Genomic DNA, 27,872 nt, shown 5'->3' on the forward strand with positions numbered 1-27,872 from the left:
GCTTCATTTTTTGTAAATACCCATTTCTGTCTTGTCTGTCTGCAGCTTTTCCACTGTGAATGGGTTATATGTTTGTTTTGAATTTAAAAAAAATAGCAAAGTAAGTTATTTTTTATTTTGTGGAGACTTTTTTTGGATTTGGCATTTGGCAAGCAGGACAGGAGTTTAGTTTCATGCTTTGCATCATCTTTGTATCACCTGTCAATTGGTTGGTTAAGAGCAGGCCTGGCCCCCACGTGGAGAAGGTAGTAACATGTCCATGCCATGGATGGTGGCCTTTGTTGCGATATTGAGTGAAAAGCCCTGGACGCTCTGGAGAAGCAGTTCTGGGCCCTCTCATCCCCGAATCGATGGGGGACAGGTGAGCCTGTGTGATCAGGTGTCTGACCTGCACTTCACTCAGTTGGGGTCTGCCCCCTCTTCTTCCTTCTCCTGTTCCTGCTTTCCTCATTTTTCTCTGCCCACTTCTCTGCCTCCTCTTTTGTTCCTACTCATCTGATATTGGCAGTCAGTTTACCGAGAGGGCTTTCCCCTTTTCTCTACTCAAAGTCCTTTTCCCTGAAAGGTTGATGGCATGCTTTGGGAGTGGAAGATACCGTGTAGGGTTGAGGGTGACCCACACATGGGCGCAGTTGCTCTTGGCCATTGTGATAAATTGTGGCAACCAAAGGTATCCCTTTCTGAAATGCCTTAATAAAATATTTGAATTGTAGTAAGTGTGAAAGTGCTGCACTCAATATGCCAGCAAATTTGGAAAACTCAGCAGTGGCCACAGGACTGGAAAAGGTCAGTTTTCATTCTGATCCCAAAGAAAGGTAATGCCAAAGAATGCTCAAGCTACCACACAATTGCACTGATCTCACACGCTAGTAAAGTAATGCTCAAAATTCTCCAAGCCAGGTCTCAGCAATAAGTGAACCATGAACTTCCAGATGTTCAAGCTGGTTTTAGAAAAGGCAGAGGAACCAGAGATCAAATTGCCAACATCTACTTGATCATCGAAAAAGCAAGAGAGTTCCAGAAAAACATCTATTTCTGCTTTATTGACTATGTGGATCACATAGATCACAGCCTTTGACTGTGTGGATCAGAATAAACTGTGGAAAATTCTTCAAGAGATGGGAATACCAGACCACCTGACCTGCCTCTTGAGAAACCTGTATGCAGGTCAGGAAGCAACAGTTACAACTGGACATGGAACAACAGACTGGTTCCAAATAGGAAAAGGATTATGTCAGGGCTGTATATTGTCACCCTGCTTATTTAACTTATATGCAGAGTACATCATGAGAAACACTGGGCTGGAAGAAGCACAAGCTGGAATCAAGATTGCCGGGAGAAATATCAATAACCTCAGATATGCAGATGACACCACCCTTATGGCAGAAAGTGAAGAGGAACTAAAGAGCCTCTTGATGAAAGTGAAAGAGGAGAGTGAAAAAGTTAGCTTAAAGCTCAACATTCAGAAAACTAAGATCATGGCATCTGGTCCCATCACTTCATGGGAAATAGATGGGGAGACAGTGGAAACAGTGTCAGACTTTATTTTTTTGGGCTCCAAAATCACTGCAGGTGGTGATTGCAGCCATGAAATTAAAAGACGCTTACTCCTTGGAAGGGAAGTTATGACCACCCTAGATAGCATATTAAAGAGCAGAGACATTACTTTGTCAACAAAGGTCTGTCTAGTCAAGGCTATGGTTTTTCCAGTGATCATGTATGGATGTGAGAGTTGGACTGTGAAGAAAGCTGAGTGCCAAAGAATTGATGCTTTTGAACTGTGGTGTTGGAGAAGACTCTTAAGAGTCCCTTGGACTGCAAGGAGATCCAACCAGTCCATCCTAAAGGAGATCAGTCCTGGGTGTTCATTGGAAGGACTGATGCTGAAGCTGAAACTCCAATACTTTGGCCACCTCATGTGAAAGGTTGACTCATTGGAAAAGACCCTGATGCTGGGAGGGATTAGGGGCAGGAGGAGAAGGGGACGACAGAGGATGAGATGGCTGGATGGCATCACCGACTCGATGGAAATGAGCTTGGGTAAACTCCGGGAGTTGGTGGTGGACAGGGAGGCCTGGTGTGCTGCGATTCATGGGGTCGCAGAGTCAGACACAACTTAGTGACTGAACTGACTGAACTGAAGTGTGATATAAGTTCTATACATGCACATAAGACATGCCTGTACATGCTTGTGTGGATGTTGCAAATATTTCTCATGATTTTACTGGGGACTGTTATAGAGATTGCTTTTTAAAAGTTGCAATTAACTTTAAATCTTAGGATTTAAAATATCTTAAGGAAATGTCTTCATATAGCAGATGTTCCTGGGCAAGAAGGAGAGTAGTCTATGGTGAAATTAAGTGGGTCTGTCACTCTGTCTTGGCTTCCCTTTTCACCGAGGTCTGCTGATCTTCCACAATTTCATTTGAAGATTAATTAGAGAAGGGCCTTAGGACCTCATGGTCATGTATGTAATCCACTTTGAAATCCAAGGGCAGCGAAGAAGGGACACATAGTAGAACTAATAATGTGTTTCCATGGAGCGAGCTTTTAGAAGTAACAAACGAATACATTTTGCTGAGTTTGGTAGGTCTAATTTTTGACGTTTGGAGTATCCCTGATTATCTGTTTAACTGCGATGTCTGTGTTGCCCCCCAGGAAGTGTGCGACATGAAGTCTGAGGGTCAGGCCACTGTCATCCAACGGCTGGAGCAGACCATTGAGGATCTGAAGACCAAGATAGCTGAGCTGGAGAAGCAATACCCCACCCTAGACACGGGTCTGGAAGCCCTCAGGTTGGGCGAAAAGGATGTTGGATATGAAAGGATAGTACAGGCCAAGTCCATCCAGACGTCCCCGATGGAAGAGGGTGGTGTGCTGGCACTTCCTCCTGGGGGGTCCGCACCAGTGGGGCCCCCACCCTTGACCGCACATGGAGAATCAGCGGGGCTGCCCTTGCCGTCGGGACCTCAGACCAAGTTCTGCTCAGAAATCTCTTTGGTCGTGTCTCCAAGGCGAATATCAGTTCAGCTTGATGCACAGCCATCCCTCCAGCCTCCACCGCCTGCATCCCTCCCCTGGTCTGACAGTCAAGGACAGGCCAGGTCCCAGCCTTCCCATCCTCCTCTTCACACTGGGTTAGAAACCAGCCACGAGCACTCTGCTTTCCCCTCCTCTGGAAACGGCTGTGACATCCCCACTGCACCACCTCTGCCTCCAGAGACCTCATCTCCGATGCCTGGCCTGGGCACGGAGGCTTCCCCAGCACCCCTGACCCCCGGTGCACCTGGGCCTGCACTGCCCAGCCCAGCAGGCCTCTCACCTCCTCCTTCTCTAGGTCCAGAGATGCTGCCACCCCCTCCTCCACCTTTGCCTGGAGTGGGAATTCCTCCCGCCCCCCCTCTTCCCGGGATGGGAATTCCTCCCGCGCCCCCTCTTCCTGGAGTGGGAATTCCTCCCGCCCCTCCTCTTCCCACCATGGGAATACCACCTCCCCCACATCTTCCTGGGGTAGGAATTCCTCCTGCCCCTCCTCTTCCCACCGTGGGAATTCCTCCTGCCCCCCCTCTTCCCGGAGTGGGGATCCCTCCTGCCCCCCCTCTTCCCAGTGTGGGAATTCCTCCCGCCCCCCCTCTTCCCAGTGTGGGAATTCCTCCCGCCCCTCCTCTTCCTGGGGTGGGGATCCCTCCTCCCCCCCCTCTTCCCGGAGTGGGGATCCCTCCCGCCCCCCCTCTTCCCGGGGTGGGAATTCCTCCCGCCCCTCCTCTTCCCGGGGTGGGGATCCCTCCTCCCCCTCCTCTTCCCGGAGTGGGGATCCCTCCCGCCCCCCCTCTTCCCGGGGTGGGGATCCCTCCTCCCCCTCCTCTTCCCGGGGTGGGGATCCCTCCTCCCCCTCTTCCCCCTCCTCTCCCCGGGGTGGGAATTCCTCCCGCCCCCCCTCTTCCCGGGGTGGGGATCCCTCCCGCCCCGCCTCTTCCCGGGGTGGGGATCCCTCCTCCCCCTCCTCTTCCCGGGGTGGGGATCCCTCCTGCCCCCCCTCTTCCCGGGGTGGGGATCCCTCCTCCCCCTCCTCTTCCAGGGGTGGGGATTCCTCCTCCCCCTCCTCTTCCAGGGGTGGGAATACCCCCCACCGCCCCTCCTCCCCCACCTCTTCCCAGTGAAGGAATACCTCCTGCCCCACCTCCTCCTCCTCCTCCAGGTGTGGGGATTCCACCTCCTCTAACCCCTCCGCCCCCACCCCCTCCTGGATCAGGCCTTCCTCTCCCACGACAAGTTGGGAGTAGCACTTTACCGACACCTCAGGTGTGTGGCTTTCTTCCTCCTCCGTTGCCTCTTGGCTTGTTTGGATTTGGGATGAACCAGGAAAAAGGGAGTAGGAAGCAGCCAGTAGAGCCTTGTCGGCCGATGAAGCCTCTATATTGGACAAGAATTCAGCTGCACAGTAGAAGGTAACACCAGCCAGGCTTGTCTTTGCGTAATTTGTCAACATGAGAGAAGTGGTTTCCTCTCTGTACCACTCCAAAGCTAGCCTGTAGATTTTTACATCAATATTTAGTGGAGCAATTTTAGACTTTTTCCCAGGAGTATCCAAGTGATAAATCATGTGTATCAATGTACACATTTCTGTCGATAATGTTTTTTAATTAATTTCTTTTTTAATTGGAAGATAATTGCTTTACAGAATTTTGTTGTTTTCTGTCAAACCTCAACATATTTAGTTTTTAATCGACCTTTTAAGGATGGAGGATAGATCTCTCTTGGCCTATGTGAGCTGTTGCCTTGTTGCAAAGCCTCACTCTGACAAATAGCTTATAAAAGTAAATCAAATCGTTAAACAGACAAACCCTTGAGGATGTATTCTGCATCCTTTTGAAGGCATGGTCTTGTTTTACTATTCAGAAAAATGATACACAAAAATCCACACGTGTGGATTTCACCCCATGTGTGAAATGATTTAGGTCTGAGCATTTCATGGTACTTCTATAGATGATTTGCAACGCTGAGAGGTCATAAAATCACAGACTTACATGACTTTTATGAAAGACACGATATTTATAAAAGAATGCCTCCCAGCAGGTTTGCCGCTGGTGTATTACTTACCCACGGATGGTCCAGAACCTGGTTCCCTGAGCCCTGGGATGGTGCCAGAGAAAACATGCCCTTTAAATTTCCCCTGGATATTCTTATCCCAAGTTCTCATGACTTTGAATTTGTGGCTGTGTGTGATGTGGCACAGGTTTAGAAATAGGATATTTACTAGACTCATCATCATTTCTTATATTAATTTTCTCTTCTCTGAATCATAGTGGAGGGTCTATTTTGACTGCTTCTAACTTTGCTGTTCATTCTCTGAGTACTTTGCCAGGTCACTTCCAATTACATCATTTCCAGCTGTGCTCCAAACTCATTTTTTCCATATACATTATATGAAGTTCTTTTATTTTGTTGTTTTGCTTTTTTAAATGGACCTTCATTTTCAGGTGGTACTACCTATCTCTGTGGTCACTGAGGAGTCAGATGACATGAGTGCTGGACAGTGGTAGGGAGACAGAAATGCCACTCTGTAGGCAGAAAATGATTTCTTTTTAACCCACGAAACTTATGGGTCAGGTTGGAATGTGAGATATCAGACATTTCTTGCTTGGAGAGCCATACTGAAAAGGGTTCTTAACATGTTTTATACAATGACTTGATGACTCAGAATTCCTGGAAATGCCCAGAAAGAATTCCTTTCTAGGCAAAGGTTCATCCTGTATTGATGCCGTTTCTCATCATGTTGGTTGAGTAAACAAGCGCTGATCTTACAGAAAAGAGCATCTCCCCCACCCCCAACCTCCCTTCACCCTCTCCTTGCCCCTCTGGTGCCTCTGTCCTCCTGTCCCTGCAGTCCAGTTTGACGGCTCTCTCATGGGTTTTTGCTTAACTTTAGAGACTCCAGTGCTTCACTTATTTGGGAAAAAATTGAAGAGCCATCCATAGATTGTCATGAATTTGAGGAATTGTTTTCTAAGTCTACTGTCAAGGAAAGGAAGAAACCCATTTCTGATACCATCACAAAGACCAAGGCTAAGCAAGTGAGTATTCATGTGTTTTCTGAAATTGGATAGTATTTTGGGCATAAGTGTGAACTTTCATTGGAGAAAAACGTTGACACCACTTTCAGGGCTGTGTCCCCTCCACAGTTTGTAAGTGGATAACAGGTGTTAGCATTTTAGAACATGCGGTTAAGTAAGATTTTCCCAGATAGAACAGCAGATAATCATCTCCACGAAGTGATCATGTTCTGACTAATTGATTTGTAGCCCCATGATCCATATTTCCAAGATTTTAGCAATTGCTTGTTTTTATAATTAGTTGTCTAGAAACAAACTGGAAATTAAGCAAGAAATCCAGTCCTTAGTAACCAATCATGTGTTTGGTATTTTGTGCCTATTCTAACACCTGAGTGGATGCCCTGTAGAACTTAAGTAAATAACCACCTTGAACTTGATACAGAGAAGAGACTCTTGTATCCAGTTCCAGCTTCTCCAATTTGTGTTAAATCCTTCGATGCATCCTGTGACACTTGAGTCCTAGAGAGAAAGAAAAGTGCGTTTGGAAGAAAACATTTTCATAGAGTATTTTCCCACTGGTCCACACAGTGGCCTTGATCATGAAATATTTTTGTATGTCTCTCAAGGCAGCCATTGAGGAAACTGTAGTAAAGCCCAGAACAATGAGCTCAGAAGGAAGGCACTGCTGGTGGTATGCATCTTTCACCCTGAAGAGGGGTGGTAGCAGCTCTGTCTTTTTGGGTGAAAGAAAGAGTGAGAATTGAGGTCTGAAGCCTCAGGACTCTCCTGGCATAGACTCCCCAGATGAGTGAAAACTGAGGGTGATATGGTCCTGTGAACTTTTGCTCTGACCTGAAAGCTGTAGCTAGACATTTGACCCAGAGTTGTTTTCATCCGTATTCACTTCAGACTCACCCCACACGTCTCTATTGCTCTGACAGGGATGCAAACTCAAATGTGACACAATGAATTTTTCAGAACCATTTATTGTGACACAGCTGGTTGCTGGTGACTTTATATCAGAAACAATGGTAAACCTGCACCTTGTAGGCACTGAATAAACATTTGTTCTGCAAATAAACCAGGTGACTGGAGGAGGAGGACTTTATACATACCCATGACTATTCCTGATAATGATTAAAGCCAGAAAATCACTTATCTCACAATAATCAATTTGGTCAAGGTGGCTTTGTCATGGAATAAAGGTAAATGGAGAACCACATTTTTTCTGAGGGGTGATATGGTCTATATCTATTTACCTCTATTCCAAAGCATCTTTGTAAATAGGATGCATAGACTGAGTCATCATATCTGTTCTCGTGGACAGTACTGGTGATGGGAAAGCTGTTTAGGTGAGGAATATGGGCAGGGCAGCATAGATGCCATGGAGGGCTGGGCTTCAGGGCCATTACCTATCAAGCGGACAGGAATGACACGGGACATCTATTTTATGGGATTGAAATTCTTGCCCTCCCTGCCTCCCATCACTGCCTTTTCTTTGTTAAGTGAACGTAGATAAGGAAGCTGTCTCATAATGCCTGAAAGTATAGGATTTTATGATTGCTTTGACATCATGTTCAGTTTTTAAGCCTCCTGAAATGAGACTATATCCAAATCATGAAGACAGCAACCTCAGCTAGTTGTCATGAGATACCTCCTTGCATGCAAGCTGCACATCTGAGTGGAGCATCATCTCAACACAGTTACCTCACCCTGTCATGAGCCTGTTCCGTAAACCATGGGGACAGACCTTTGCCAGGATTATCATTTGTACCCATTGGAGGTGATGCAGCTGTTGACCTTCAGCTTAAAGACAGTTTGTGGACCCATCTTCATCCTGACTCCCAATGAGCTTGTCAACATCTTCTTGGCCAGGGTCTAGTTCTCAGCCCTGCTTTTCAGATTTGTTTTTGGAAGGAAAAGTATTTTTTTTCCTGATGTGTTGGTGAGAGACCAATCTACTACAAATGGTTATATGGCTGAAGAAAGCTAGTTTTATTTAACTGTGTTGTGTTTGGAAGAAAAATCTATCCATTCCATCTACTTTAAAATTTCCATCTAATTTAAAATTTTGTGTAAGGAAAACATATTTTCTGGATGCAGGCAACATGGGGTCAAGAGTGCCAGCCCTCTGAGGAGCTGAAAATCTCCATATAAATGAGTCAGTCCTTTGTACTTGGGGTCCCTCTCTATGGTTCCATGTCTGTGGATGCAACCACCCTAAGCTTGTGCAGCACCGCAATATTTGCTATTGAAAAAAATCTGGATGTATGTAGACATGCACAGTTCAAACTGTTAACATGTGGTCCCCCTTACCATATGCAAACATTTATTTCCAGTGAAATTAATAACCATTAATGTTGTGATGTGGTTTTACGAAGGTGTTTCAAGCTACTCTTCTCATATGTGATGGAAGCTAAGAATTCCGGTTTTCTTTAAATACTTCAAAATAGCTAAAATATTTTTTGTGATCTGTTGTTCTCTTGAGACTAAGAGTGTGGCTGAATGTTCTGGCCTTTAATAACTCTCAGAAAACACGTCTTTGGTGTGGTAACGGAGGTTCCTCGGCTGGACACCTTGCTGTGTGGCATGATGAGAAGGAGGATGCTCTGTGGGTGCCCAGTGGCAGCAGTATGGAGTGTCTGTATTTCTCAATCCTTTCTCCCCCAAGTAACTCAAGACAGAGCCTTTCACTTTTTCTCCTGGCACCTGTGCTTAAGTTCTGTGCTAATGTCTTAGCTCACCCATCTTCACTGTGGTTATGAAAGCATAAGGAGATTTGCTGAGAAGGTACCGGGAGTTTATCAGACTGTTATTTCACCTAGTTCTCCTTTATCAAATGAGTGTGATGCTTCCAGGTCAGAATTAAACATCACTCTGCTGATTTGGCACAATAGCAGCCCCATCTCCCAAGGAGTGAAGAGGAAGATGGAAAAACCAGTGTCGCCTGAGGCCCCTATTTGACACATTGCACACACACAAACCTGTCCATTTTTAAGGTTTTTAAGAAACCCTCTGGAGTGAGTACATGTGACCCATGTCCTGCCACTCACAGGCAAGCTCAGTGACTGTTAATGTTGAGTGATCCTAAGCCACTTCAAGATCTTCATGTCCAATTAAAGATTAAGTTTAACTGAGCGTATGAGCAGGAAAGTGAGAGGATGTACACTGGAATAATTTTGACAGAATTCCCTCAGAAAGAAGTTTCTAGTTAATCCAGTGTCAAATGAGTTCCTGAGAAAATATATTTTGGGAAACACAGTAGCAGCAGCAGCTTCAGCAGTAGTGATAGTAACAGTGGAAACATGACAGCCGGGGAGCCTGCCAGCGTGTGGGCTCGGTTCACCCTCTGCTGCCACTGTCTCTGCAGCCTCACATCAGCTCAGTCCATCCTTGTGTATGGGCTCCGTGGACATTGTGGGGTACAGGCGTAGTAGCTCCGTGGCATGTGTGAGCTTCCCAGACCAGGGAGTGAACCTGGATTGGCAGGCAGATTCTTATCCACTGGACCACCAGGGAAGTCCTGTGCCTTACTTTTACTAATTGCAAATCTTTCTCTTCAGATTTAAAAACATGTTTTATCATATTTTATGGATATCAGTGTCAGTGGATATTTCAGTGTTCACAGGCTGATGGCCTGCATGATAATCAGACAGGCCTAGTTGTTTGTAATGGTGTTGAGTTTTCCTCTTGTAGCATGGCAAGGCTGTGTTTTGATTGGATGGTTCTGTTTGTCTCTTAGACCTAAAATAGTATCTGAAATACCAATTATAATAAGACAATTTAGATCTGTTTTGGGGAATACATCATTAACATTTGGTACTTTGTAACCTTTAACATAGTATCTGCTTTTCATAATGCATTTCTTTTGCAAGCCTCACATCAAAATACAAAGCTATAGTTAGATGAACATACATATTGTGGATTCTAGATTTGCTTTAGATGTTGAAACATTCACTATATTTTTCGAGATGCTTTTCCTAAAACTATACCCAGTCAATTCAAAGAATGCAACAATAATAACATCTTTTTAAAAGTTTTTCTTTTAGGCAAAATATTATTTTTGCATTTCTAAATAGATGGCTAAAAAACAAATGAACAGAATGTCAAATGGCATTAAAAAAAAAAAGGAAATGTAATTAGGCTAATGATCCATGACCTTGCTAGATGTACTAGGAAAATTATATTTGATTGTCCTTTGAATTGTGAAGATTTAATTATGATGTTGAAGTTTAATTCTTTGGGAGTTTTTATTTATATACTATGATGATATTAAGATTTTGTTGGTCTAGGTATATTAGAAAAGGGTGTTAAGTTTTAACCACTGGGGTGTTTATTATGATACATCAACATTGAAAAAAAGGTTTGGAAAACATACTTAAGATTCATTTTGTTATATGATTATCTGTGGGAGACTTAAACCCATCTATGCCTAAGGGAGGGAAGAACTTTTTGATCAGATGATGGAAGAGTGTTTTATCAGATGTGGAGAACACAGGAAACTGAAGGGAAGAGGGGACACCAGTTACGTTCAGCATTGCAGCATTCCTTGACCCAGGGGGAACAGAGCTTATCCATTGGAGCTGGGAGCACAGCAGAGACAAGTGGCAGCCACGCCAGGGAGAGCGCAGAGGTCCTTGGGGCTTCCCTCGAGAGCCACACTGACCAGTTCTGTCACTGTGGGCACTGCCTGCAATCAGGACTCTGGAATAGTGTGAGTTTCTGGACTTAGGATGTGGCTGTGAGAGATGAGGCTGGAAGTGGGCCTTGTACAGAGGAATAAGTGTTGGATTTGAAAAACAGCACCATGAGCAAGGATTAACCTTGCATCTTGTTTAAAACCCTAGGAAATCAGGCAGTGGAGCAGCAGGCTTCTGTGTTCAAGAAGCTCCTTGAACTTCTGGCAGTTTCAGGGCTGTGGGTGTGGGCTGTTGACAGTCATTTCCCATCACTGAATTTGGGTCCTTTTCATCCTCCACCAAAAGTCTTTAGATTTTTTTCATTCGACATACGAGTGAGAACTGAGATAAGTTAGGCCTGAAGTTAATTTTGTTGTCTTGGCGCTACATAGTGGAGTGTATGTTTCTGTTCCATGGACAGCAGCAGGATTCTGGGCTACCCAAGAGAGCAGAAGTGATGCTGCTGACAGTAGACTGGTTGTTCCCAGGGTACTTCCTGTGACCTAAGCTGAAGAATGTTCCCCATTATTTGGGGACACAATTTAAGGCTTAGAAGAAAAATTAATGTTCTTGTTGGTATCTCTAGTTTGTTGTGTTTTTTTTTTTTAAACTTAAAAGACCCTGATGCTGGGGAAGGTTGAATGCAAAAGGAGAAGAGGGCGGCAGAGAATGAGATGGTGAGATAGCATTACCAACTCCATGGCCATGAATTTGAACAAACTCTGGGAGATAATGAAGGACAGGGAAGCCTGGCACGCTGTAGTCCATGGGGTCACAAAGAGTCGAACACGACTTAGTGACCAAACAACAGCAACAAGTAAATAAGTGCGTGTTTCTTTTTCAAAACTATGTTCATAATGGAAAATATCTAACATATCTGTTTATTGTTGGTTATGTTAATAAGTGAATTTTTAGAATTACTAAACTTGTAACTTGAAACTCCATCTGAAATATGTTAAAAATGTCTTTGAAGTTGGACCTTCTGGACCGACAGACAAGCAGCTTGGCAGGTCCTCTTCCAGTAAAACAGCAATTTAACTGGTGAGAATTGTAACAAAACTACTTATCTAAAGTCTCTGGAAACTGTCCTTAGGGCATAGAGAAGAGGGAGAAACACCCACTCAAGAAAATTTCCTGAAACTCAGACCCATGGCATCTGAGCTCTGAGCGGCTCTATTCCAGCCACAGGCTGTGTGCACCCACAGTTCTGTCTGTGACTGTGGCTATACCCTGGGGGAGGCAGGAAGCCAGCATTTCTACTTTCTTCAGTCCTCTTGCAGAAGCTCTGTTTCAGGCAAGCATGGAGAACTAAGGAAGCATCTGAGAAGGGCTGTCTGGGTTCACAGTCAGCTCTAGAGGTTGGGAAGGCTGTGCCCGTTGCCTCTGCTCAGAAGCCATCAGGACAAGGACACAGGGTACTTGAACAGTGTCCCCAAACCTCATACAGATTCATCAGAACTGAGCGGAATCTTCATTGCTCGAGACTCTTAAACACACCTTGTGCAAACATTACCCGGGGAAGAATCCTAAGCCAGGCTTAAAAATAAAGTCAGTTATGTCTGGCAATCAGAAAGCTGTGTGCATACCCCAGGCTGCACCTTCTCAGGAATGATTAGAGAAAATCAAAGTTACTAGTTCCTGGCTCAGTGTGGGGAGAAATTCTGTAAATGCCTCTCACCCACAAAATGGTTAGAGGAGAGCTTTAAGTGGTTAAGGGAGCAGAAGCATACTTTTTAGCTTTTGCTTTAGATAAAAACAAGGAGAAGAGTGTGCGCAGTAAGGTTAGGCTGCACATTGCCTCAGGGACAGACTTCCCCAAGGCAGTACAGCCAAGTCACTAAGCAAATGAACAAGCAAATACAAAGACAGTGAGTTCTGGGGCCAGAAAGAGACAGGTCTGTACCCAGAGCTTCTAATATGTTATCTGAAAATGTCCAGTTTTCAACAACAGTAAGTGAGACATGTTGTTGTTTGCTGTTTTAGTTGCTAGGTCATGTCTGATTCTTTGCAAACCCATCGAGTATAGCCCGCCAGGTCCCTCTGTCCGTGGGATTTCCCAGGCAACAATACTGGAGGTTGCCATTTCCTTCTCTAGGGGATCTTCCTGACCCAGGGATCCAACCCGTGTTTCCTGCTTGGCAGGTCGATTCTTCAGCACTGAACCACCTGGGAAACCCAAATGAGACATACAGAGAAGCAAAAAGTATGACCCACATACAGAGATACAAACAAACAGGCAGCAGGAACTTCTTTCATGGGGGCCCAGATGTTGTATCTAACAGAAATGAATTTCAAAGCACCATTTTAAATGTCTCCAGAAAACTGAAGAAAATAATTTTTTAAAAATAAAGGGATGTATGATGATATTGTCTCATTAAATTGAGAATGCCAGTAAAAGGAAATTATTTTAAAAATCTGGAGTTGAAAAGTATAGTAATCAAAATGAAAAAAAGCACTAAATGGTCAGACAGTTGGTTTCTGGCAGAAAGCAGAAAAAACTCAGTCAACTTAAAGGTAAATCAGCAGAGATTTTGTAGTCTGAAAAAACAGAGAAAAGGAAGTCAAAACCTCAGAAAAATGTGGGATATCATTAAGTAATCAATGTGCATGAAATGTATCAGAAGGAATGGAGGGAGAAAAAGGTACAGGGAAAAATATATGAAATTGTAATGGGTGAAAAGTTCCTAAATTTTATTTTTAAAAAATCCACTAAAAAAAAAAAAAAATCCACTAATGTACATGTCTAAGTTTAGTGAACTTCAAGTAAGCAAATACAAAGAGAACTAAGTCATATCTTAGTCAAAATGTTGAAAGCCAAAGATACAGGAAGAATCTTGAAAGCAGTGAGAGAGAAATAACTCATCACACACAAGGAAACCCCAGTGATATCAGAAGCACGCTTATCAAGAAGTAATGGAGGCCAAAGGCAGTGCAAAGTCATTCAGATACTGAAATGAAAGCGGCAAACCGAGACCTTACATCCAGCAAAACAAGTGTTCATAAATGAAAGTGGAATAGAGCCATCCTCGGAGAAACAAAACTGTGAGAATTAGTTGCTAACAGACCTGCCTTCTGACACTAAAGGGTGTTCTTCAATGTGAAGGTAAATTACAGAAGACATGCGTCTGCGCACACACACACATCATTGGTAAACACAATTTTCATCTATATAAAATATAATATAGCTGTGTGCTTCTCCTTGATTCTTCTGACTGACTTTAAAATAACTGCATAAAACAGTATGCATATTGCCCCTGTGACATCCAGAAATGAAATATATTTGAGAACAAAGGAAACCAGTAGAAACAAAAGCTGTATTGGAGTCAGAGAGTGATGCCATGTGGGGTGTGCATCTACAGAAAAGAGTGAAGAGAACAATAAAGGGTAAATGAGTAGGTTAATGTAACGATAGAAATGCATCTCTCGTCAACTTCTGTGATTATAACGGTAATAATGTAAAAAGGTGGGGAGTGAATGGAGCTACAGAGGAGTAAAGTTCCTGTATTTCCTGAATTAAGTCAATATAAATGTAAATTCTGATATTTAAGATAAATATTGTAAGCCCTTGAACAACCACTAAGACACAAATCCACCCACTACAAAAGAAGACAATAAGGGAAGAATAGAGAAACAGAAAAGACTCAAGATATATAGAAAACCCAATGAAAAATAGCAGTTATAAGTTCAGCCATATGGATAATTACATTAACTGTGAATGTATTAAACAATCCACTCAAAAGGCAGACATTATCAGATTGGATAAAAAGAAATCTAAGTATATAAGAGACATACTTCAGATTCAAAGATATAAATATGTTGAAAGTAAAAAGAACAACTTTAAACAACCATAAAAGAGCTGGAGTAGCTGTACTGATATCAGGTAATACAGACTTAAAAATGTTAGTAGAGATAAAGAGGGACATGCCATGATAATAAAAGAGTCAATCTACCAGGAAGATTTCTAAACACAGGCATCTATCAAGTGTCCCACAATGCATGAAGAAAAAACGGACAGAATTTAAAGGAGAAATCAATAATATGTGAACAGTTTAATAGCCCACTTTCAGTAATGGATGGAAAGTTAAGCGGGGCTTCCCTGGTGGCCCAGGGTTTAAGAATCTGCCCTGCAGTGGAGGGGACACTGGTTTGATTCTGGGCCTGGAAAGACCCCGTGTGCTGTGGGGCACCTAAGCCTGTGTACAGCTGCTACTGTGCTTTTGCTCTGGAGCCTGCAAGCTGCAACTGCTGAAGCCTGCACACTCCAGAGCTTGTGCTCTGCAACAAGAGGAGAGATTGCAGCGAGAATCCTGTGTGCCACTAGAGAGTAGCCCCCACTCACTGCAACTAGAGAAAGCCTGTGCATAGCAATGAGGACCCAGCACAGCCAAAAATAGATAAGTAAAAGTTTAAAAGTTAAGCAGAAAGTTAATGAGGAACTAGAAGACTTGGACAACAGCATAAACAAACAGACTAGCTTTAAAAGAATGGAGCATTGCACCCAGTCAGCATACCCAAACAAACATACTGCTCAGACATACACAGAACGTTCTCTAGGATGGACCATGTGTGAGGACACACAAAAGCAAGCCTTTATAAACTTGAGATGAATGCCTTAATACATTTAAAACTATTGAAAGACAAAGTATGGTTTCTGGTCATAATGGAATTAAATTAGAAAGCAAAAACAAAGAAATTTGGGGGAATTTTCAGATCTGTAAATACAAAACTCAAGTAACAAATGATTCAAAAAAGAATTCACAAGAAAAAATAGAAAATACTTCAAGATCAGTATAAATGAAATCCAATATATTAAATTTTATACTATATATAAATATATATACTTAATACATATTTTATATGCAGTGCATATTTATATTTATTATGATAAATATATTTAATACCATGCAACTAAATCAGGGCTTAGAAAAATTTATAGCTGTAAATATCTTATTTAAAAAAATCTGAAATCAATCTTGCCTTCCACCTTAAAAAACTAAAAAGGAAAAGCAAAGTAAGCCCAAAGCAAATAGAAAGAAGGAAATAATAAACACTGGAGTGGAAATAAATGAAACAGAATAGAAAAATAATAGAGAAAGTAAATGTAACCAAAAATTGATTCTCTGAGAAGATAACAAAATTAACAGACCTTCAGCTGGACCATGAAAAATACAAAGATTCAAATTACTAAAATCAGGAAAAAAGATATCACTACAGACCTCATGAAATAAAAAAGGATAAGTACTACGAATAATCATATAACAACACATTAGTTAACTTAGATTAAATGGATAGATTCTTTAAAAAAAACACTGACTTAGGAAGAAATAGAAAGTCTGAATAGGTCTATAGAAAGTAGAGACTTAATTAGTAAGAGACAAAACAACCCTCCAAAAACTACTCACAAAGAAAAGCTCAATCCCATATGGCTTCACTGGTGAATTATATCAGACATTTGAAGAAGAATTACCACTGATCATTCACAAACTCCTTAAAATGAAATAGGAGGGAACACATCCTATCTTATTCTGTGAGACCATTTTGCTATCATAATCAATATCAAACTCATCACAGAATAAAGTACAGACCAATATCCTTTACAAATACAGACATAAATTCTCTCCAAATGCTGCAAATGGAATCCAACAACATATATAAAAAATTATATGTCATGGCCAATGGGATTCATCCTAAGAATGTGAGATTACATATATGGAAATCAATTATTGTCATATACAACATAAAGGATCAAAGTCCTATGAATATCTCAATAGATGCAGAAAGAACATTTGACAAAATCCTGCAGCCTTTCTTGATAGAGACACTCAGCAAACTGGGCATAGAAGGGAACTTCCTCAATCTGCTGGGGAGTGTCTGTGAAAAACCCACAGTTCATGTGGAAGACTGAATGCTTTTGCCCTGAAGTCTGGAAAGAGAGGAAGGTGTCTATTTACACCACTTCTGTTTAACAATCTGTTAGAGACTCTTGTCAGGGCAATTGGGCAAGAAAAGGAAATATGTAAATGACATCTAGATTGGGATGGAAGAACTGAAACTATCTTTTCTTTGTAAGTGACATGATATTTTATATGGGAAAAAACCCTAAAAGAATCCACTGAAAAAAAAACATTATTTTGGATCGGGATGGGGAATACATGTAAATCCATGGCTGATTCATATCAATGTATGACAAAACCCACTGAAATGTTGTGAAGTAATTAGCCTCCAACTAATTAAAAAAAAAAAACATTATTTTGAAAAATAATAAAGGAATTCAAGAAGATTGAACAAGATATGAAGTCAGTATACAAAAATCAATTCTATTTCTAGACACTAGCAATTAACATTGTGAAAATGTAATTATATAGATAGTTTCCTTTATAATAGCATCAAGAAAGTAAAATACTTGGGTATAAATTTAACAAAATAAGTGTAACACTTATACACTGAAAACGAGAAAACCCCAAAGAAAGCTAAGGTGGATTCCAATAAACAGAATGATGCACTGTATTTATAGAAGACACCACCAAATTGTTCCACGGATTATAGAACACAGTTCTAGTCAACGTCCCAACTACCTTTCTCTCTCCCAGAAACTGACAAGTTGATTTGCAAATTCATGTGAAAATGCAAGGGGTCCAGAATATTCAGAACAATCTTGGAGAATAAAGTTGAAGGACTTACACTTCCTGGTTTACCAGTGATTACACAGGCACAGTAATCACAGACAGTGTGACATGGGTATATGGATAGACTATTTGTCAGTGGAATAGAATTAAGAGCCCAGAAATAATGACATATATAGTTTATTGATTTTTGACAATGGTAGAGAGACATTTCAAGAGCAAAGGAAAAGATTTTTCTACAAGTGATGCTGAGACAACTGGACATCCACATGCAAAAAATTAATTTGTACCTCTTAACCTCTACCATGAACAAAAGTTAACTCAAAATGGATCATAAACAGAAGAGCTAAAACTATGAAACTCATGAGAAAACATAGTCGATCTTCATGACCGTGGGGTGTGTAGTGGTTTCTTAGATAGACTCCAAAAGCACATATGATGAGAAAAATATAAAAAGTTGGACAACATCAAGATGAACTATATCTGTGCTGGAAACAATGAAAATAAACAAGAAAATTTAAAAACCCACAAAATGGGAGAAAGTATTTGCAAGTCATATCTGATCAGAGGTTAATATCCTGAGTATGGGATAAACTCTTAGAGCTCAGTGAAGTGAAAACAACACAGCCTGATTGAAAGATCAGCAAAGATGTGAATAGAAATGAAATTCAGAACTACTGTGTGGCACACCTTTGCATGCACCGGGATGGCTGGAACCTGAAGGAAAGTTAGTAACTGCTGTTCCTCCGAGGGTCTGGGGAAGCTGCAGCTCTAGATTTCAGTGAGTGTTCCCACCATTCATCTACCTATTTATGTAACTACCCGTACATAATCTAGTTTTATGAAAAGGTACTCCAATATTCTAGCCTGGAGAATTCCATGGATAGAGGAAGCTGCAGCTCTAGATTTCAGTGAGTGTTCCCACCATTGATCTACCTATTTATGTAACTACCAGTAAAAATCTAGTTTTATGAAAAGGTACTCCAGTATTCTTGCCTGGAGAATCCCATGGATAGAGGAGCCCGGAGGACTATAGTCCATAGGGTCACAAAGAGTCAACATGACTGAAGCAACTTAACACACACAAGCACACATGAAAAAGTAAATATTTTTCAAGTAGCTCCAGTTATCCGTAGAATAATCATGTCAGGCTATAATTTTCTGGATAAATGTTAATTTTTTAAGCTTAAAAACTTTTAAAGGTTAAACCTCCCTGAAAGTGTGTTGTCAAAAGTATAAGCTTGTTTTTAACGTACAGAGCAAAACGATTTTATGTATCTCTGAAGGAGAAATTTCTCTCTTTCTTCCTTTGATGAAGCTACTAAAGATATGGACTGTGATTTTCCTCTTTAGGAACATGGACCCTGGGAATATAATGAAAAGCCCTCTAGGAGACCCACTGACCTTCCCTTGAACACTTTGGGGCAGTAACAGAGCCCCCAGAGGATGCATCTGCTGTGTTTATGAAGGTTATGTCCACTATTGGTTTGTTGTTGTTCAGTCACTAGTTGTGTCCAACTCTTTGTGACGCTATGGACTGCAGCACGCCAGGCTTCCTTGTCCTTCACTATCTCTCAGAGTTTGCTCAAACTCTTGTCCATTGAGTCGGTGATGCCATCCAACCATGTCATCCCCTTCTCCTCCTGCGTTCAATCTTTCCCAGCATCAGGGTCTTTTCTAATGAGTCAGCTCTTCACATCAGGTAGCCCAAGTATTGGAGCTTCAGTTTCAGCATCAGTCCTTCCAGTGAGTATTCAGGGTTGATTTCCTTTAGGATTGACTGGTTTGATCTCCTTTCAGTCCAAGGGACTCTCAAGAGTCTTCTCCAGTCCCGCAGTTTGAAAGCATCAATTCTCTAACACTCAGCCTTCTTTATGGTCCGACTTAACTCTGACTATAAACTGGATTACTGCCTGTACCAGTGGAAACTCCAAAGGAATTTTTTCCCCTCAAGTCCTTACATATGAAAGAGGATTGAGAGCAAAATCTAAGTCCTGAAAGGTTGCTGCTGAATCACGCAAAGATGCCGGGGTTCTTGGCCTCTGGAGGAGAAGAATTCAATCCAGGGCCAGAGACGAGGCTTGATCGCTCAGAGCTTTTGTGTAATAAAGCTTTATTAAAGTATAAAGGAGATAGAGAAAGCTTCTGACATAGGCATCAGAAGAGGGCAGAAGGAGTACCCACTTGCTAGTGTTAGCAATGGAGTTATATACTCTCCAGTGAATCCAGAGGATGTCTGGAGGTTGTAAAGACCTCACCAGACTTACTCCCATAATTTACACCTTAAGATAACAGAATTAGCCAGAAGGTTTAATCCAGAGACTGTCCTCAAGCAGGATACATTATTCTTATATAATCCTAAGGAATGTAGAGGGAAAAAAGTTTGTCCTTTCTTCCTCCTTGAGAATTCCGGACCCCTCTTTCCTTGCGGACCCCTAGACTTCTTATCAATCTGCCTAGGAAATGACTCTTTCAGTCCCTGTGTGTTTTTAGCTTGTATATTGAACAGACGTGTGGCAGAGGAGATTTGCATCATTAAACCCAAACTTCAGTGCCTAAACTAAGATTGGCTCTCCTGGCCCCTTCAGTAACACCCCCCGCCCCATGTGCAGTGGTACATGATGCATGAAGACTGATGAACTCCTGGGAACGGTCATCTCTTACCCTTTACACACATGAAGAGAGTGAACTCAGACCCCAAACTGCTGATTTCTTAATGATGCCTCCATAGAAGAAGTGGGACTTAATGTGCTGCTAATTACAGTACCATTATACTGTTAATATGTGTTTAGCCTCCAAATAAAAAATATGTTTGGTGGTTGTATTAAATTATTTTCTATGATATTGTGCCAGGATTAAGTAAACAAAATGCCTGTTCTTTCATAACTGATAAACTTTAACTAGGTAGGAAAAGTGACTTCAAAAGATTGAGTTGTAGGAAACATTTTAGGAAGCTCTAGCATAAACATGAGGCTCCCAGGTGGCACTAGTGGTAAAGAACCCGCCTATCAATGCTGGAGACATAAGAGATGTGGGTTCGATCCCTGGGTCAAGAGGATCCTCTGGAAAAGGGCATGACAACCCATCCCAGTTTTCTTGCTTGGAGAATCCAGTGGACAGACGAGCCTGGCGGGCTATAGTCCATGAGGTCACAAAGAATCCTACATGACTGAAGTGACTTAGCTTGCATGCACACCCAGGATAAACATTATCACCCAGAATTTGTTGGAAAGAGTACTAAGAGTGGTGTCTGTGAACTTGAACAAAAGCAGAAAGAAGAGTGTGCAAGGACCATGGTCAGCCACGGCTTTGCAGAAGTCAGGCACATTTTCTTACCACTATTTCCCATACAGTCATAAAAACTGTACGGGATCTGCAAGGTGATCATAATGAGTGGTTTTGTATGTTTTTTCTCATGAATTTATTCTAATGTAACTAAAACTTTACAAAACATTGGCAGGTGATTCTTTATCATTTCTTAGCTCTGAGTATGCACAAAGAATATTTTTTTTGTACTTTTCTACATAATGTTGGTGGCTTTACTTGTGCCCCCTTTTACTAAGGTTCTCTGTAGTTTTATTAATTATTGTCATAAGTAAGATTTTAAGTTTTCTTAATTAGGGTGGAATTTCTCCTGATTTTTTTCCAGTGCCAAAAAATGAAACCAGCTTGCTCTAAAGCAAGGCTGGAAGCTAGAATTTGAGTTGAGACAAAGTTCTTGAAGCCCAGATCAGCATAGGGCTCCATAAAAATGGAGCAAGTCTCCATCTTTGAACTAGTGAGGGGAGAAAAAGTAACATTTTGTTGCTGTTTTGAAAGTTAAGTTTCAATGTTACCCTGGCAATGCCAGATGCACTTGGCTGATTTTGTTAAGTACAAACTTTCATGTTATAGTAATGCCAACTTGCTTTTGAATATTGCTGCACAAAAAGCAAGTGGATGGAGAGGACTCAATTCCAAAAACAAAATAGAAGCAGTGTCTTTTTGGATTCCAGATTAAGTCTTCCCTAAAATGCAAAGCAGCCCAAATAAAAGACCAAACCAAATTACCCCTTTTAAAAAGATAAGAAATATTTCCCCCCTTTCCTACCAAGTGTGGCTGAAGTTTGTTTTTAAATATTTATTTATCTGGCCATGACTGGTCTTGGTTGTGGCACACAGGCTCTTAAGCTGTGGCTTGCAAGCTCTTAATTGAAATGTGGGATCTTGTTCCCTGACCATGAATTGAACCTGGGGCCCCTGAATTGGGAGCATGGAGTCTTAGCCTATGGATCACCAGCGAAGTCCCTAAAGCTTGTTTTTATTTCAAAGTCTGATCTTTTTTTTTTAAATTTATTTATTTATTTTAATTGGAGGCTGATTACTTTATAATATTGTAGTGGTTTTGCCATACATTGACATGAATCAGCCATGGGTTACATGTGTTCCCCATCCTGAACCCCCTCCCACCTCCCTCCATAATCAAAGTCTGATCTTTATAAAATACCCATGAATAAAATCAAATGACAGCATGGTTTCAGTTTATTCCACTTTCAAAATCTTTTTCATGTATCCATAGACCTCTTTTTATCAGGGCCGTGGGAACTGCTGATGTGTCTAAGGGATGAGCATGGCTATCTTAACTGTACTTACAATTCATGTTGTTAAGAATCTGTACCCTTTCCTATATTCCATGTTGAGGTGAATGAGCATTTCATTTACTGGACCCAAAGTGCAAAATTACAGAAAGTATTTAACATACAACTCAAAGCAACTTAGCAGCAGGAGCATACCAAACAGTGATTTGTTGTTTACTTTTAGTTTGACCTCTGGCTTCCCAAGAATTCCCTGTAGCTCAGACAGTAAAGAATCTGCCTGCGGTGCAAGAGACTCAGGTTCCTGGCTTCCCAGGTGATGCTAGTGGTAACAAACCCACCCTCCAGTGCAGAATACATAAGAGATGTGGGTTCAACCCCTGAGTTGGGAAGATTCCCCTGGAGGAGGAAATGGCAACCCACTCCAGTATTCTTGCCTGGAGAATTCCATGGACAGGGGAGCCTGGCAGACTATAATCCATGGGGTCACAAAGAATCAGACATGACTGAAGTGACTCAGCACACAGGCACTGTTTATCTTGATCCAGCTTCATAAATCACATTTGCCATTATTGAGGTCATGGGTTCCACTGCCTTGTTTTAGTAACCAGACCATTTCCCCTTGTCACAGAGCTGCCCTGGGCCACCCAGGACTACAGATCCAGATTCTATCCTTGTCGTCACTGTCTTTGTTACTCAGCTTACTGCAGTCTTGCTGTTTTCCACATATATTAATTTTGTTTTTTCTGTATGTTTACTTACACTGAAATTTCGTTTTAAAAATGTAATCTGTTTAAAATTTTTAGAGTCTTATATATTGCCCACCTTTTATCATTGATTCAACTTTAATAGGCACTTAATAAGCTCATTACTAGAAAACTATTGAGTATAGGTCTATCTTCTTTGTAAATTTTCTTCTCAAAGTATTTGAAACCACCTCTCTTGCTAAGATTGTTATTTTTTAACTACACAAAAGTTATTTGAAGAGAATAACACATTATCTTCTTGAAGACTCACCCTAAGGTTCACAGAAAGGTTAACACTTGAAAATATACTTATTCTGAAAAGCCAGTAACGTAATCTTAGAGGAAGTAAGACCCATTCGCCTTATTCAGTTCAGTTCAGTCATTCAGTCGTGTCCGTCTCTTTGCGACCCCATGAATCGCAGCACACCAGGCCTCCCTGTCCATCACCAACTCCCAGAGTTTACTCAAACTCATGTACATCGAGTCGGTGATGCCATCCAACCATCTCATCCTCTGTTGTCCCCTTCTCCTCCTGCCCCCAATCCCTCCCAGCATCAGGGTCTTTTCCAATGAGTCAATTCTTCGCATGAGGTGGCCGAAGTATTGGAGTTTCAGCTTCAGCATCAGTCCTTCCAATGAACACCCAGGACTGATCTCCTTTAGGGTGGACTGGTTGGATCTCCTTGCAGTCCAAGGGACTCGCAAGAGTCTTCTCCAACACCACAGTTCAAAAGCATCAATTTTTCAGCACTCAGCTTTCTTCACAGTCCAACTCTCACATCCATACATGACCACCGGAAAAGCCATAGCCTTGACTAGACTCCTTACTAATTAGGGGTAAAAGCAGAGCATTGTGCCTCTCTCTGTATTTTCGTACAAAGAACCAGAGGCAAAGAGCAGATCTTCTCAAACATAGCACATTGCTATCATCTGGAACTTTGGAAATGGGTTCCTGACAATGTTGTGATGCTTCCTGGTGATAATGTCTGTGTTTCTTATTTTCTTTATTAATATTTGGGGTGTATGTAAGTCATTGTTTCAAATGGATGAGAGAAATGTTGGTGGGGATGGGATTGCTCCAGTACATGAATTCATTTCTCCCCTGAATCCTTTTCACTGATAAGGTGGTTTTAAACTGATTGGTAGCTGTGACAATACAGTAGGTTCATTCTTTTTCATTTATCCTGGTTAGACTATCCTCTCACCCATAGTATCATCTGGTTTTTCTATGGGGACATAGCAGAAAAAAAGGGGGGGACAGAAAAAAATTTATACAAATTATTAAATCTTTTTTGCATTAACAACCTTCTCAGGTGGCACTGAACCCCTTCCCCTCGCCACGATCTTTAACCTTCTTCCCGATGACCCCTGAAAAGAGGAGGAAAAGGTGAGGAGGGCCACAGACATTTTACACACTGGGCAGAACTTCTGTTGGAGAAGATTCCAAGGGTGTAGAGAACTTCCAGAAAAAGGGAACCCATTGTAGAAGAAAGGGAAAGAGACCTTGGAAGGGTGAGTGCACGTGAGCCTTGTATGTGAAGATGCCAGTTTGTGTCTCTTTGAGCCCAAATTTAGTCTGAGTTTGCATGTTGTTTCTTTTCTACCACAAGGAAACATATGTCATGCTTATTATTATTGTGATATTGGACTATAACCACATGGCTGCAATTTTAGGTGTGTGAAAACCTTCTGTCCTTACCAAAAAGATACTTGTGTATCCATCTCCCTGTGGATGAGTTATAATTAGAAGCGTGTTGAGTCAGATAAAAACTCCTATATTCCCTGTGGTCCTTCTGAGAAAACAGGGAGTCACTCACTCCCTCACCATCTTCCTGACCTTACCCCCCTAGTCACGTTCTATCAAACCAGTTGTAAAGCTGGAATCATTCTCTTTCCTACCTGTACTTTAGTTATTAGTTTTTGGCTTCCAGTTCCAAAATCAGAAAGGGAAAAAAAAGAGGAGGCCTGAGCTTTTGCAGGGAGTCAAGGATGATACCTGACTGTCCTGGGGTGTCTCCTTACACGCCCTGAGGACTCAGGCTTGGCTGTCATCTTTGCCTGATGGAATAGCGGAGCTCCTAGGTCGGGGCAGCAGTCTGAGAAGTAAAAAAGTGTGTATTTGTAAAACAGCTCTTGTACTCCTTTGCTCTTCTGTTAAAAGCATCTTTTTGTTTAGATGAGTGACTGATTTGTTAGTACATTATCTTCCATCAGTGAGCCTTAAGGTTTTCCTGTCTTCAGGTGACAGAAGTCAGCTGTTCTTTCTAAGAATAAGGACTCATCTCTGCTCTCACTCCCTCCCCAGTGTCAGAAAACAAAGAATGGGATGGCAGAAAGGATGCTGCCCAGAAGGCCGGTGCCTTACTCATTAGTTGCTCCTGATTATTCACATTTTCTCTTTTTAATGCATCTATATTCTTACTACTTCAGGTTACTCATGTCTGTTATGTCATGTGTCAGACGCCTCCCTTTCCCCCGTCAGGCTGTTTCTGGTGTAGGATCAGCCTCTGCTGTGCTAGTTGTGGGATGGTCGTAAAGGAGGTGGGGTCATGATACAAGCCCATGCAGATTTAGCCCACACATGAGCCACTGTGAAAGTCAGGTGTGAGGTCCTGTTGAGAGTTATGCCTTTTTTGCATGGCTTTAGTGCAAATTCTTCGGAACCACTTGGTTCCATTGATAGAAGAATGATTTCCTTTCAAGTGACTACCCAAAAGCAGATTTTTTGCTTTCCTCACTGGCCCCACCCACCATCTTTAGAGAGTCTTCAGGGGGTCTAGCCAGGCCTTTACAGTTACTCCAGCCCCTGATGCAGTAACACACGGTATGGACTCGTTACCAGCCTTAAAGGTGGTGTGTTTCCTAATCGTTAGGTCTTTTGAAAAGGCCATATATACAGTAAACTGTTCTAGAGCTTTCTTTCAGGGGTTTCATTTTCTCCTTGTTTGGTACTTTGGGCTTAACTTTACAAAAGTGCCTTAGAAAGTTGAAAGTGACACTTCTTTCCAGGTCTCCAGCAAGTTTAGTGCCACTTCTGTTAGGAGCAGCTGAGGTTGGAGGGATGTTGTCTTATAGACAAATGGGGCCAGTCTTGGGAGGCACTGGGGTTTGGATCTTGGGTCTTGTATTATAAAACCAAAAAATGATTTGAGAGCTGAGATAGCAATTCTCTTTTCATGAGCTTTAATCCATTTATTTGACTGTTGATAGGCTGATGCATGACTCTTGAGCAGGTAATTATCAGGTATAATCAGACAGAGCGCCATCAACTTGGCAAACGTTCAGGGGTTTTTACAAGAGTCACTCAGGTCAGTCTTTGCTCAGCTATGCACATCAGCTGCGGGTGCCCCCCTGGCTCAGACCTTTGTACAGACCATGGGCTTTCAAGCCTCTGGAACCCCATTATCATTTTCTTGCCCTGAGGTATTGTTGTCAAGCTTTATTTACCACTCTGCATTTTTAGTATCTTTCCTGTCTCTGGATTTTTAGAAATAGACAAATGAAATACCCCAGCTGGCCGTCTTGGGAATAGAGTCCCTTATAGAGTGTAACTCATGGCTTCCCCTGAGGTGAAACCATTGTTCAATGATGTAGAGGATTTCATAGGAGCAGGAGGATAACCAGATTCCACATGGCATTAATTCAGTGCATGATTCTTTATTGAATACTAACTGTCTGTGAAGTGCTGAACTTCGTACTTAATCTCCATAGGGTAGGATAAGAAGATTGGGGAATAAGCCTGGACTTTGTGAGAAAGAATTCCAAAGGATACCTGAGTGTCTGCCTTCTTCCTGCCCTGAAATCAAGAGAGTGATGCTGAGCTGGGAGAAAAAAAACCTTCATAATCCCAAATAGCATCTGATGCTGAAATTGTATTTATTTGACTTCTAATGTATGTGTGCGTGCTTACTTGTATCTGACTCTAGATGACCCCATGGACTGTAGCCCACCAAGCTCCTCTGTCCATGAGATATCCCCAGCAAGAATACTGGAATGGGTTGCAATTTTTCCTCCAGGGCATCTTCCTAAGCCAGGGGTTGAAACCGCATCTGCTATGTCTCCTGCCCTGCAGGCAGATTCTCTGAATCTAAAAAAAAAAAAAAAGACTTGTTTATTTATTACTTTGATCTGATTTAGTTTATCTTCTATGAACATATTACCCATAGATTCTAGGAGAGACACAGAATGAATTGGCTAGAAAAATCTAATCCAGCAGTAATCACTTGCCAATAGTGCTTTCCAAGAATGTTGTATTCTTACCGATCATTCAAAATTACTTTTAATCAATATCTTTATGCAGCTGACAGTAATGGTGATATAATTTAACTATCCACTAGAAATGCATTCAGTAGTTTTGTGGACACTTGAAAAAAATATGTCTAGAGCTGTATTTCTATATCCTCTGCTTCTAATGCTCTGCTAATGGTCATGGGTAAAGAAAAGAAAACTTGTTTGGTGAATCTGTTAGTGTTGTGTGTCCTTCATGTGTGTGCTTCTGTGGACGCCAGTGACATGTGTAACGCTTTCCAAAACACCTGACTGCTTTAGAGGTTCCTGGGTGACTTATTTAATCTTGTGATTTTATTCTGAGATATTTATTTTTTGGTCACATCTGTATTTGTAAAGCTTTACAAATATTATTGAAAAGTATGAAGTTTTCTTTGTTCATTTCATTAGTCTGCTGAGGTTCCAAACAAGGACAACTCCTATGGAAAACAGGTAGTAAATGCTAGTTTAACATATATACAATCTTATCCACTAGTATTGCTCCTATATGTGTTTATCCAAGAGAAATTAGTTCACATTTACATGCAAATTACTGCTGGGCATGGAGTGTCCATGCCTCCTGTAACCTGAAGGGCCTTGGGAGTCTGCTCTGATGCCCTGGAGGCTGGGCAACCTGCCCTGAGGCTTGACAACCATCAGGGAAGGAGGTGGTGTGAGTAGAAGGGGAGTTCTCCCTGCTCGTGTGTGCACTAAGAAAACCTTATCATCTCTTGCTCTGCAAAATCCCATACAGGTATCTTTCACTTTTGAGTGTAGACTAGGTAAGATTTAGTGTCTGCTGTTTTCATGAAATAGTACAGGCAATACAGAGAAGGCTCCTGGTTCCAGGTTCTCATCAAGTCAAACTCTAGAAATAAACATATCTTTCCAAAGTTAAAAAAAAAAATCCAAATCAAAGCTGTGGAATAAC

General features: G+C 41.7%; 1 protein-coding gene across 1 annotated transcript in view; it reads left to right on the top strand.

The window, feature by feature from the left end:
- Positions 1 to 27,872, top strand: part of FMN2 (formin 2) — a 346,102-nt gene that overhangs the window by 151,491 nt on the left and 166,739 nt on the right. Inside the window, exons 5-6 of the mRNA XM_061161517.1 lie at positions 2,659 to 4,448; positions 5,930 to 6,074. Coding sequence (XP_061017500.1) covers positions 2,659 to 4,448; positions 5,930 to 6,074 — 1,935 coding nt within the window. The remainder of the gene's footprint in view (positions 1 to 2,658; positions 4,449 to 5,929; positions 6,075 to 27,872) is intronic.

This window comes from Dama dama, chromosome 15, assembly GCF_033118175.1.
Source record: "Dama dama isolate Ldn47 chromosome 15, ASM3311817v1, whole genome shotgun sequence".
Lineage (NCBI taxonomy): Eukaryota > Metazoa > Chordata > Mammalia > Artiodactyla > Cervidae > Dama > Dama dama.